This window comes from Lampris incognitus, chromosome 4 (genome assembly GCF_029633865.1).
Source record: "Lampris incognitus isolate fLamInc1 chromosome 4, fLamInc1.hap2, whole genome shotgun sequence".
Lineage (NCBI taxonomy): Eukaryota > Metazoa > Chordata > Actinopteri > Lampriformes > Lampridae > Lampris > Lampris incognitus.
Genome location: NC_079214.1, coordinates 32808751 through 32822814, shown reverse-complemented (window position 1 = coordinate 32822814; position 14064 = coordinate 32808751). Strand labels below are relative to the sequence as shown.

Below are 14064 nucleotides of genomic sequence, written 5' to 3'. Positions count from 1 at the left end.
TCACTTAGGTTGCACTCCAGCTCCACCCGTGGTCCAACCCATTGCTCAAATTTGGATTTTCTGGCTCAAACAACTGACAAGATTGTTGACAAGATAAGATTGTTAATTGACAAGATTGTTGACAAGATTGTAAGACACCCCTACAGAAAATCCAACATCTACAGTGCTGTTATTTTTTGTTTTTCTTGCCCTTTTGTATCTGTTTTAAGTCAGAGAGTACTGCTGGCATCATGTGTGGCTGCCGCTTCTCCCTCTCGTAGCCCCCCCTTCCCATCCACCCCTATATGTTTTTGCTACGTTTACCTGTTGTCTTGTTTCACCCCGTTTATTGTAAAGCGACTCTGAGTGTTAGAAAAGCGCTATATAAGATTTATTTATTATTATTATTACTATTATTACAAGATTTCAGCGAGCATAAAGCCAAACTTTAGGCTACAAAATGCTCCTCAGAAACCACAGCGTGATGTCACAAGCCCTATGTCCATCTTTATACAGTCTATAGTCACAACTAGTGTTTACATCTATCATTAATATCATTTGAAACTAGTTTGTTCTATTAAATTTCATGTTAACAGGCACTAATTTCCTGAGGAAAAATTTCCACATTATGGCTGGAACGGAGAACCTTAAAATAGCTATTTTGTAATTTTTGCGGTTGGGATAGTTTGATGACTCTCTTTGTTCTCATCTGAACCTGGACATTCATAAGTTTTCCTTACCCTCCTTTGTTCCACTGCGGTCCATCTCTGGGCCGGTATTTGCAGATCGCTTTGGATTCTGGGTCAGATGGTTCTGTCTTGTCCAATCAAATACATCACTCCGATCTTGAGAAAATCCACAGATTCGCTCATCTTCAAAGCCACACACATGGTCTAGTGTTTTTGTGTGTATTTGTGTATGTGTGTGTGTGTGTGTGGGGGGGGGGGTTGTGAAAAACAAGAAAGAAGAAGAGAAGATGCCAACAGGCCAGTGAAATTCGACATGCATTGGATGTGCAGAAATCTTTTTTTCATGGCTACATTTTCAATAATTCTTAAAGAAAATGTTTGCTAAACCGTTTATGATGAAGATCTATTACTATTCATATACATTTTCCTTTGGTGGGGAAATATGATGTTAACAGCTTATAAAAGTAGATTTGCATATTATTTTTTTATTTTAATTATTCATTGCATTTTTTTATAGATAGGCAGAGGCAGATGACACTGATCAGGATATTATGAAAAACAAGTTTTGAGTTGAAGTCGAACCCAGGACATTGGGATAGCCCTATGACTTTACATATGCATCTAACTACTTAACAATATCTTTCCACATTTTCCACTCCAGAAAATGGATCAGCATACTGGGACTCAGTCAGACCTCACATGATGTATTTTTAAATGGTTAAACAGACAAAAAGCTAGCTAGCTAGCTAGCTAGCTAGCTAAAAAAAAGACAGCTAGCTAGATAGCTTAATATATATATATATATATAGATGGATATAGTACATAGATACAGTACATAGATACAGTACAGTATGTCTTTTTAAATATTTGTCTTAGACATACAAGGTTTCCGTGGAACACCAATTAAACTGAAATCACGGTATATACTTATCCCATCACTGTGACAGGTTTTGTGAGATATTCCCTCTCACAATGTCCATCATAGATACATAGTATCATCTAATGGATGGCTTGTGAGTGTTTCTGTGTTTCATGGAGATAATCTATCTCTATTCACTCCTTGCTCTCGTACATGCATTCTTTTCAATTTGCCCAACTGTTTCCCGGCCTGTTGTCGTTTTAATTGCCTTACCTAGGCAGAGCTGCCTGCCACTCCTGTCAGACACAGGGCATGTGTCTCTTAATGAATAGCACAGACAAGATGAGATTGACTGAGGCAAGAATGGAAAAACAAGGACTAAATATGAGGGAGATGGAGAGGGGAAGGGAGCAAAACAGATTGAATATCAGGAAAAGAAATAGAGATGGACAGAGGAAAAAGACTATTACAGAGAGCAAGAAAGATGGGGAGTTTAGGAGAGAAAGTGAGTAGGAGGAAGAGAGAAGGACATAGAAATGGAAGGTGAGACAAGACAAGCCTTGTCCAACAAGGTCAGTTGGAAAGTTTTGAGAATTAATTTTGGAACTGTGGTGCCAGATTCAACTGAACATTTGCCTTTTGACCCAGAGCTTTAAAAGCTTTCAAAAAGATCACACCCCTTCTCTCACAGCATAACTTTGTGAAAGAGGGAATGATAGTAAAGGGGGAATTCTTACCTGAAGGTCTTGGGTAGGTATAGGCTGTAAAAAAAAAAAAGGAATACAGCCATTATTATCAATAAATTAGGATAAGCACCAATCAATTATGGAAACACGTAGTCTTTCAAAATCGACTGTATATCTGTCTTTCTGCCTGTCTGTCTGTCTGTCTGTCTGTCTGCGTGCGTGCGTGCGTGCGTGCGTGCCTGCCTGTCTGTCTGTCTGCCTGTCTGCCGGCCTGCCTGTCTGTCTGTCTCAGAGAGGACAGAGGGACAACTGATTGAAATAGCAGTTGATTAAAAAAATACTACATAAAACAAAAGATATGACTAACTCCTAAGGTTAAATGAGACTCACGTTCAGAGTATTGAATTATCCGACTGATGTAGTCCCCAGTGCTATAGGTGGTGATGGGGGCCAGTCGGACCTCATATGCCAGAGGAATCCGCAGGTCCGATACAACATGGGACATCAACACACCTTTCACAGGCTCCACACCTTTCAGATTTATCTGTTTGGACAGGATGTTCTGCTTGTTCTAGACATGGAGACACACACATGAAGTACACACATACATACACACACACATACACACACACACGAGCGCACAAAAAAATGGCAAAATAAAAAGGATGAATACTGCATGGCAACATACAGTCACACACACACACACACACACACACACACACACACACACACACACACACACAAAGGGAAAAAGAAGTGAACTGTCATTAGAAAGGCAGGCTAAACTGACAGACAGCATAGGGGGAAAAAGACAGCAGAAAAAAGAAACATGGAATAATCTGACAAGGCAACCATCTCGCTCTCCCCTATCCTTTCATGCATTCCCTTTTCCTCCAGTCCTCTGCTTTAATTGAGCCATCCTCACCTTTCCTCTCCCCCTCTCACCCAAATTTCCTGACAGTTTTGGATTTCTTTTTTAATAATGAAAATTTAAGACATTTACAAGTGCTGGTATGGCAGAATTACACTATAGCTTGTAATATCATGAACCTCAAGCCCCCGTCTCATCTGGAGCCATTCTTGTGGCAATATTAAAGTGTGTTGTTGATACTATAGGAATTGTGAAATGTTATCGGCTATATATTGAAAAGAAAATACATTACAGGGGCAGATCTTCGTCTTTTACACTTGATGCTGACTCAACTGGTTGTAGCTAATCAGTAAATATACCAATCTCCCCTACTTCCATTGCAGTGATACAAGCAAAAAAGGAGAAATGTACTGGAGGTACTGAAGTGCCCATAATAATGTTATAGATTTGAAAATTAAAAAAAAAAAATTGGTAAGTTGATTTTGCATTTCAATCGCTGCCACTGCCTAATATCTCAAAGTAAAGTTTTTTTTGTCCCTCTTCCTGTTCAGCACCATTTATTATAGAGCTTTTGCAGTGTTAGTCCACCCACAAAGAGAAGGATCCATTAGCTGTGTATCTACTTGTGATCCTAACTACTTAGAAGAACTGACTGAGAGCTCAGTCTAATGCAATAGGTCACCTACTCCAACGTTTCAAACCCACAGTCAGCCATTACTGGTAAATGCAAGTGTGTGACGTAAACGCCCACAGCACAGTGCCTACTTACATTGTATAAAAGAACAGAAGGATTTTGTCACAAGTGCACACGCGCACGCGCACACACACACACACACACACACACACACACACACACTTTATCCAATAAGTTGAGAGCTCATATTTACAATAATAATCACCATATGTTAGTTCAAATTAAAATGAACACTACAAGAATAAAATCCCAGGTTCCCTATACAGCCACATATTTGCAAACAGGACTCTAAACCCCTGGTGCCCCCCCCCCAAAAAAAAAAAATTAGGAAATTGGAGCATCACGTAAGTACACTAGTTATTTGCTGAAACTGTGCTGACAAAGAGATGCTAAAATGAAAAAAAAATAAAAAATGTTGTCCATTAACCAATGCTGTAATCCTTATTAAGAATGTATGCCAATAAAAGTTACAAAATTTGTACAATCCTGCATTTTTATACAAACCAATATCTCTTCTCCTTCCTGGAAAAAAAAATATTTGCTTTACTTTGGTTATTGTGTACTTCAAGCCAATAACATTAAACAAAACTATCTGCCCAATCCCCTCCTGTCTTAATATACAAAAAACATCAGAAATGTTGCCAGGTAGCTATCAATCCAGTCTGATAAGACAGAACAGTCTGGCAGTGATTTTTTGTTTTGCCCCCCGCCCCAGAAAAAAAAAAAAAAAAACAAACTTTTCCTTCCCCAAAAAGACCCTAATTGTGGTCCCGTTCATGGGTGCCTTATGGTGTCCATATCATTTTTTTTTTTACTTTTCCCTTTGCTTTAGTGTGTTATAAAGCTGGGGGGGGGGGTACATTACAAAGTCCAAAGTCCATGCCAAAGACAGTTTTTCTCTCCAACAGAAAACACTGCCTGAAACGCCTCGTTTGTAGTCCAGCGTTTTCTTGCGTTACTTATCTATGTCACTATTTTACAAATTTTCATAATTCCTGCCTAGTGGATAGTTTGGTCTAACCCCAACACCGGCAAGAGGATGAGGCGGTGCTCACATGGACTGAATGCTACCCCTTGGCAGGTTTCCGGAAGTTGGCCAATAGGAAGAAAGCAGTGGGCTTCTAGGGAGGGGGGCCTTAAAGAGACAACTAAAACAAGCTGAAACAGCTTGTTTCAGACAGAGGATGAACTGAGGGGCTGCATAAATGGCCAGGGTAAGAGAAATAAGATTTTTTTTTTTAACTGTGACTCATGCAAAGCTACTCTAGTGGAGCGCCAGAATAAAAATATAGAGCTGGAATGAGCATGACATAGCCTTTTTAATGCACGGGCTTACTGGGGCTTAAGCCCTGCCCCTGCCTCCGACCGAAGATCAGGGGCCTCATGAGAAACGAGCTTTAAAAAATATGTACATGTATATATTATAATATGATACATTTGCACCACCGCCCTGAACATTATTGGGTTAGGGAAGTCACAGAGGTCATATATATATAAAAAAAACCTGGTTGCTGAAGCAAGTCAGAGAGGTCAACCAATCAGGTGGCTGTGGCACTGTGTACATGTTTTCAGGAATTTTGGCTAGCAGTGTAGCTGTAGCCGAGTTTCCAGTGCAAAAGATGAAGCATTCACATCCTGCACAAACTCTTGAGGGGAAGACCTTATCACCTTGCAGACCTTGTTCCCTAATATGGACATATATAGCTTTATGCTTTTTCCGTACCTTTCCAGTCACTAACGCAATTTGAGAGCAATCTTTCTCTAAACTTTCCTGTGTTAAAAGAAGACTGCACTCCACTATGCAGCAAGAAAGACTAAGCCACCTCACCCTAATGTCCATCGACTATGGCATTCCTTGGGCTGTGGATGTTGAAGACACAATCAAGGAGTTTGTGGCGAAGAAGACCAGAAGAAAGCACTTCTGAAAGTAAGACAATACGCTCTTTTTATATCGGTACATTGATTGTGATGTTTGCGGGTTTTTAATTGAAAAGACTGATCTGCTTGTGTTGCCGCTGTGCACACAGACCTCCTTGGCTGATAACCTAGCTTTGTCTTGACTTGTTGTTGATGCATTGTCTTATATTGATGAGTTTCATATTCTGTATACTGATTAGGAGGGCACTCCATTTATTATTTGTCACTGGCCATTGACGAAGGGTGCTGAATTAATGTTGCCATGGCATGTTGTGAAGGGAGGCGTGCACTTGGAACTTATGGCAAGCTAATCAATTAAATGCACTTGACAGCCTAGTTACACAAGTGACAGAGCTTTTTGTTTTTAGAAACAACTTCACAAGAAAATGGATAAAGCCTTTCTCTGTATTATGTGGAATGACATTCTTCTGCATTTTCATAGCGTGATTTGATTTGATTTGTTTTTTATTTTTTTTATCTGAACTGTAATGCATCTTGTTAATTATCCAGTCCAAGTCTTTATTTTTATGACCCGGTTATTTGTGCCCTTGCTGTAGTTATGCGGACAGGGGGTGGGGGGCTATGGTCCCATTAGTCAGATTTTATTATTCCTGAGAAAACAGATTTTATAATTTTCCCATCATATTGTCTTGTTCTGAATTGATGCATGTCAGCGCATGAAAGAAAAACTCTCAAAACGCCTTTTCAACTTTAAATTGGAACTTAAGCAAGTTCTTTCAATTGTTCTGAGTCTACTGTTGATCCCTTTTTTTCCTCTTTTGTTAAGATATTTGGTCATTTGCTCATGACTTTAGATTACGTACAGTGGAAACTGAAAAGTGAGGTGGCATTTTTCATTGTGATTACTCCACAAAGGACCACATAAATTAAATAATTCTCCCACTGTGCCATATTAATTTACGTAGAATGAAATACAACATAAAATGTTTTGAGCCCTTTTAGCACCCAGATATGCTCACATTCATCCAGATAAATATTTATACTCTGCTCATACAGCATATGCATAATTATATGGAGCAAAAAATAACAAAGGGAGCATACTCATGCAATATGCACTGAGTGTGTATAAGCAGTCGGTGCTCTTTATATATAATGCTGAAGAGGGAGAGATTTAGCAGTGAGTGGAATGTACTATCTTCAAGAGTAGCAAGAGTAGGTAAGGCCTTTTGAAACATCTAACACACAAAGACGTCTGCACACATTAAAAACAATAGTATGTATGTGGACATATAAGTAAAGCACACACAGATGCACAAGACACCTGTTTTAATCATTTTGAGAAGTGTGTGAGAATGTGAGAGAGGCAGATGACCAAAAATAGATTTTCCTAAAATCACGAAATTGCACACTCTTGCAAGACCCCCCCCCCCGCACACACACAAACACACACACAATGTGGGTCCTAAAGCAGACAGTGGATCAATAAGTTGTTGGAGGGTGACCCAGGAGAATTCAGCTGGACAGAACTAACTTAGTGAGAGTGAGAGAGAGAAGGGGGGGTGAAAGAAAGTGAATGGTACCATACTGACATAATGTATAGTACCATGATTGGCATATTCAGAGAACCACAGAAGCACCTGGTTGTTAGAGTGAAAGTCCATCCACTTCTGTAGACATTTGTGTGGTGTGTGTGTGTATGTGTGTGTGTAAGCATGTATGTGTGTGCGTACGTAATAAAGTACATCTTGTCTTATCTCTTACATGTATGTGTGTGCGAATTGTGTCTGGCCCATTTTTTTATCAATATTCTCAACACACTGCAGGAAAAAAAGAGTAAAGATAGATAATGAGACTGAGAATGAAATGAGTGTGAAAGAACAAATAAGACAGAAACATAAAATTAGAGGGATTTTTAGATGAGCGCTGTATGTGTAAACAGGATTGGAGAGAGCATCTCGTAGCCAGAGGCATGTCTCATCACATGATAAAATGTGAGGGTAACTTCCTCATTCTCATCGTTCACATTCATAACAGCTCCTGCAGAGGACTAGTATGAAGAGAGTGTATTTATGTGTGTATGTGCATTGGTTGGTCTGTATATGCTTTTATGTGCCTCTCTGGTGTGTGCACACGTACCTACTTATGCTCTGTGTGTGTGAGTATATGCAGACTGTGGGGCAGAATAAAAATGTAAATTATTCATGTATCTGATTTAATATTTGGCTCTAATTCATCATGAATATTCTTAATTTCTCATATATATGATAATGAAGATGGGTGTTTGCACAGTAGTATTTGTGTGCTTGTGTGTGATTGTATCTCTGTATGGGTGTGATTCTAATTTGAACACTAGCCTGCTACCTGGCTTCAGTCACATGCACACACAGCAATTCCACGTGTGTGTGTGTGTATGTGTGTGTGTGTGTGTGTGTGTGTGTGTATATATATATATATATATATATATAATATTTTTAGCCGGGACTTCATATATGGTGACTTCATATATGGCTCATATAGGGTGGGGGAAAAAAAACTTGACTGTGTTAGCAAGCTAGAACAGGGATTATGTGGCGGGATTAGGGGTTGTCAGAAGGGAGAAGAAGGCGATGCACGAACCAGATGGAGTAGCGGAAAATAAGAATGGTAAAGAGAGCTGGGTGAAGGGCGGTGTTAAAGCAGGGTTGCCAATTCTCACGCTTCTTGGGTGTGACACACGCTTTCACCTTCAGCCTCACGCTCTCATGCTGCTCAACGAATTCTCACACCAACATCCTGCGACGGCAACATGAACAGGTGAACGCGCTGTGATCTTTTCAGATGGTAAGCGACACGTGGATCCGTGGGGTCTTAATGCGCTCCTCATGTGAACAGACAGGCAGCCAAGCGCTCTGCGAGGAAACGCCAGGCGCTCTACGCATGGTAACCATGGAAACGGCTTCTGTGCACTACTGTATCCCTGCTGGTACAGCTGTATTTTCTTGATAAACTATAGCAACTTATTAAAATATATCTTCTAGAAGTGTTGAAAGAAAGAGTCTATAACTAAATAACGTACCTAACTCTCACACAGCAGGGAACAGTCTCTCATCCATTCTGTGGGGTGACACTGCGTGTCATGTAGGAAGAAGTTCAAGACAATTCAACTCTGGCAGCGGGCGGGCATGTGCATGAGACGAACACGACCGTGACAGTTTCACGGTAGTGCGCCCGCTTGTTGCCCCGCCTGACAGATTTCCCATGCCTCCCAATGTGCCCGCTCACCGAGGTGCATCAATCACTCCCCATCTGAAAAGACCATTACGGTCAAAGTCTTTTTTTTGTATAGTAATGGTTAAACCAAGCAAATGACTTTTACTCTGGAAGATAGCGGAGTATTCGAAAACCGGGGGTTTCATATGAGTGTTTCCATGGATCTGCATCTTAAATTACTCTCTGATTAGTGTGCGATGCTTATCTCCGTGCTGATTGGACAGCTGCTCAAGTTCACAGCCATACTGAATGGCGTTCAAGCAAGCCAGCCACGCTCCAACTAACCTGGCATGAACTCTGTGTGTGTGTTTATGTATTGGCTATGTCTGGAGTCGGATAGGTTTTTGTGTTCTTTTGTTTCCTCTTGTTTATTTCTGGTTCTTGCCATTCCGATTCTCCTCTCCTGTAAACCCTTGTTATTGCATTTTTAACTTGTTAACATTCAATAAGATGTTGTAGTTTTGATATTGGAAACAACACATCTTTGACTTGCTCTTTATTGGGTTAGCGTGTATCGTTGGTATGCTTTGTAAACAGCCGTCATGTCAAAAGGCACTGTAGCACACGACATGTGAAACACAGTTGAAGCTATTACAATTATTCTCAATCTTTTTTGTTGCACAACAGTAAAATGATAACAGAGCCTAGACGTCCATGTATTCACTTGAGGAAATAGAGGGTGACTATTAAGTGGTAGAAGAAGGAGGGAAAAGGAGAGGGGGGCTGTGAACGCCTACCTAGAGATAGGTGTTCACAGGCCCGCCTTTCATCTATTACATCCTTAGGTAGGGGAACCCCCTGCAGGGAGATAGAGACTAAATAAAGATGTGTAAATGGTGATTTCACAGCCTGTCAAGAGTCTGACTGAAGGACCACACTTTCCAACCTTACTTGCAGCCGCACACGCACACACGCACGTGCACACACACACACACACACACACACACACACACACAGAACAGAAATGTACATTTTGCATCAACTGAAAAAAGGGGTGCCAAAGCTTTAAGAAGATTAGCTTGAGAACGTGTTGTAGAAAGAGAGGGTTGTGAAATTGAGACAGTATTACATTTAAATATTCTTGTACTCTATTTAACAGCTGAGGGAGTCAGTGAGATTCACTTTTTTTTTAATTTGCATCTTATTCTTTTTATTTCATGCCCTTTCATTTGCTTGCCTAGTCAGCCGCTCATTCCATCTTTGTTTTCTTTAAAACATTGTTTTAGAAAAGTGTTATATAAATAAAAGTCGTTACTATTACTAGTCCCTTTGTCTCATGCACAGTCTTCCCCCCTGTCCCCAACACACGCACACACACACACACACATGCACACACACACACACACACACAAAAATCCTTCAAATTAAATTAAGGTTTAACATCATTTACAAAGTTCTGAACAGCCACTTAATACATCTCATTATTTTAACAGTGCCAGCATTAACCACTCATAACTCAAACTATTTATCAGCCCTGCTCCAATTGCCAGGATCCCCTCAACATTTAATGACATTAAGTCTACATTTAGCACAGGATCTCAGAGAGAGGAGGTAAAATACAGGAGAGGGGCAAGGGGACAAACACAGGAGGAATTGGAGAACATAAGAGATGAGAGACAGAGGGAAAGATGGGGCGGGGGACTTGGAAGGTAAAATGTAGGGTGGGAAATAGTACAGTAGTAAAAGACAGTAGGAGGTAAGAAATAGGAAAGGTAGTGGAAGAGATGCAGCAGTATGGTTTCATGCCATGAAGGAGCACTGCAGATGTGATGTTTGCTTTGAGAATGTTGATTGAGAAGTATAGGGAAGGCCAGAAGGTGTTACACTGTGTCTTTTTTGATTTAGAGAAAGCGTATGACAGGGTGCCGAGAGGTGTGGGATTGTATGAGGAAGTCGGGAGTTGCAAAGAAGTATGTAGGAGTGGTGCAGGATATGTATGAGGGAAGTGTGACAATGGTGAGGTGTGCGGTTCGAATGACAGAGGGGTTCAAGGTGGAGGTGGGATTACATCAAGAATCAGCTCTGAGCCCTTTCTTGTGTGCAATGGTGATGGATAGGTTGACGGACAAGATCAGGCAGGAGTCTCTGTGGACTATGATGTTTGCAGATGACATTGTGATCTGTAGTGAGAGTAGGGTGCAGGTTGAGGAGAGCCTGGAGAGGTGGAGATATGCACTGGAGAGAAGAGGAATGAAAGTCAGTAGGAGCAAGACGAAATACATGTGTGCAAATGAGAGGGAGAACAGTGGAATGGTGAGGATGCAAGGAGTAGAGGTGACGAAGGCATATGAGTTTAAATACTTGGGGTCAACTGTCCAAAGTAACGGGAAGTTCAGAAGAGAGGTGAAGAAGAGAGTGCAGGCAGGGTGGAGTGGGTGGAGAAGAGGGTCAGGAGTGATTTGTGACAGAAGGTTACAAGCAAGAGTTAAAGGGAAGGTTTACAAGATGGTTGTGACACCAGCTATGTTATATGGTTTGGAGACAGTGGCACTGACAAAAAGACAGGAGGAGGAACTGGAGGTGGCAGAGTTGAAGATGGTAAGATTTTCATTGGGAGTGATGAAGAAGGACAAAAAAAGCAAAGAGGGGCAAGATTGAGATGGCTTGGACATATGTGGAGGAGAGATGCTGGGTATATTGGGAGAAGGATGCTGAATATGGAGCTGCCAGGGAAGAGGAAAAGAGGAAGGCCAAAGAGTAGGTTTATGGATGTGGTGAGGGAGGACATGCAGGTGGCTGGTGTGACAGAGGAAGATGCAGAGGACAGGAAGAAATGGGAACAGATGTTCTGCTGTGGCGACCCCTAACGGGAGCAGCCGAAAATAGTAGTAGTAGTGGAAGAGATGGAGCATAGAAGGGGAGGTAGAAAATAAAGACGCAGGGTGAGCGTTTAAAGCATCCAAAGAGGCAAGGTGTTAAATAAAATATGCATTTGAGGAAGGCAAATTCTCATTTTTGTCTCTGAACAAGGTCTTGATTAACAAGGAAAGGAGTTAGGTCTCTAAGGCAAAGGTGATTGAGCTTTTCATCTCCATAAAAGTGAGCCGGCCAACTGTACAACCCTTCGATTTCAGAGCATGCACACAGAAATCTCTCTCACTGTCTCTCTATCTCATTCTCTCTCTCACAAACACACATACACTCATTCCCAGTTTGTTGTAGATAATTCATTACCATTCCTTCCTTTTTTCTTTTTCTTTTTCTTTTTTACTCAAGGTTTGTTTATCTAGGTGTGGGTGTTTGCACCACTGACTGAGGTGAAAAGGCGGTTGCTTCAAAGTTCCTATCATACTAGCTTGGGTAGAGGAATGCCATCAGAACCCCAAAAACGTCAAGGGCTTTTGGACATGGGTAAATCCAAAAGGTTTCTGAGACTCAGGATAAGAAATTGCATTAGACACACAGGCTAAAACTCTGGACAAAATGACCATTAATTACAGTCAAAATATTGAGCAACTGACAGTTATTATAGAAGTTCCCTTGTGCTTACTTATTAAGGGGATTCCTAAAATATGTTAATAGAGCCTGCTTTCATAACCTTTTTGGCATAAATTACACATGCTGCGTCCCTGAAGGGTGTCCACATGTTTTTGTTTATTTTTATTTTTAGTAAACAGATGAGTGTTTAGAAAGAAATGTGTTGATCAGCATTGTCCCTTAGCCGATGCGAGGATCTAAGGACAGGATGTTGTGTTGCTGTAAAGCCCCTTGAGGCAAATTTGTAATTTGTGATATTGGGCTATACAAATAAAATTGACTTGACTTGATTACAAAAGGGGATGGAGAGGTTACATATCTCAGGAAGAGGGAGGGAGGGAAACAGAAAGAGAAACAGCAATATGTATGGGGAAGAGGGAGGAAAATGCTTTATGAGACAGATGCAAGTAGAAGAGGACAGCAGAGGATAAGATGGAAAAGAAGAGGGAGGGCAATAGGAAATGACAGGGCAATAGGAGGAAGAAATGGTTGGGGGAAATAAGATAGGTAAGATAGAGAAGAGAAGAGAAGAGAAGAGAAGAGAAGAGAAGAGAAGAGAAGAGAAGAGAAGAGAAGAGAAGAGAAGAGAAGAGAAGAGAAGAGAAGAGAAGTCTGCTTGTGAGGTTTGACACTGCAAATTCAGTGCAGCTTTACATTGATTGACTGCCAGTGCCATAGAATGGGTATTCCCAAAGCTTAAAAAGACCTGTCTTTACTTGGTGTGCTATCTTCACTCAATAGAAATGCATATGTGTTTGTGTATGAGCGAGTGTATGTGTGTGCATGCATGTGTTTTTTCTTTGTGTCAACATGCACTTTCTTGTTGACAGAAATTGTACAATTAATCAGTTAAAGTGTGTGTGTTTCAAATGCTTGTCTATATCTCTGTCAACATGTTAGTGTATGTTTGTATATTGCAAGTTTGTGCATCGGAATCAGGAAATCAGAAACTATAGTAAAAGGAAACCATTCACATGCTCTCTGGACATACTCCCTGTCAGGGTCCTTGAATAATAAGTATCTGATGTAATCTGTGCAGCTATCTTACCAATTGTCAATAGCTCTAGGTTACATCACTGAGGATGTGTGCAGGTGCATTGCAAGATGTATTCTAGAAAGCTCCTTTCTGAATCAACCAGTGACTACCAGGAACAGGCTGGTTGGCTATACAGAGTGGTGACAGCTGGAGAGACAGCAGACAGCCCGGACAGACGACAACTGGGCAGTTAGGTGTAGCAGCCTGAATTGCATCTTCTGAGAAGAAGGAACCCACAGTAAGCTACAGATCAATCTATGGAAAGATACCCCCCAGGGGTGTCTGAGAGGGGGAGGGTGGGATGAGGACCCCATTTGGACGAACCAAGGAATGATGACACATGCAAGAATCTACATGGCCTGAAGACCCACCAGGCCAAGATGAAGTGGGTGCAGACTTTGCAAGTGTCACAATACTCAGGAACTACTCCTAATAGTTCCTGAGCATTGCAGGGGGAGCCAGGCCCAGATTCACCCCATAGTGCCCAGAACCTCCAAGTGACACAAGCCTCAGCCCCATGCAGACCATCAGAAAATCACTGGGTCAAGTGGTCCCAAGCTAGCAAGGAGAAGGATTGGCTCCAGTTCATTTAAGATGTAGATGCCATCTTGAAAGAAACAGTGAAGGGGCAATGCCTCCAGACCAT

At 41.2% G+C, this 14064-nt stretch overlaps 1 protein-coding gene across 1 annotated transcript in view; it reads right to left on the bottom strand.

The window, feature by feature from the left end:
- LOC130112027 (MAM domain-containing glycosylphosphatidylinositol anchor protein 1) overlaps nt 1–14064 on the bottom strand; it is a 326189-nt gene that overhangs the window by 90878 nt on the left and 221247 nt on the right. Inside the window, exons 12-14 of the mRNA XM_056279334.1 lie at nt 2604–2784; nt 2265–2288; nt 720–872 (exon numbers count right to left, since the gene is read on the bottom strand). Of these exons, the coding sequence (XP_056135309.1) occupies nt 720–872; nt 2265–2288; nt 2604–2784 (358 nt within the window). The remainder of the gene's footprint in view (nt 1–719; nt 873–2264; nt 2289–2603; nt 2785–14064) is intronic.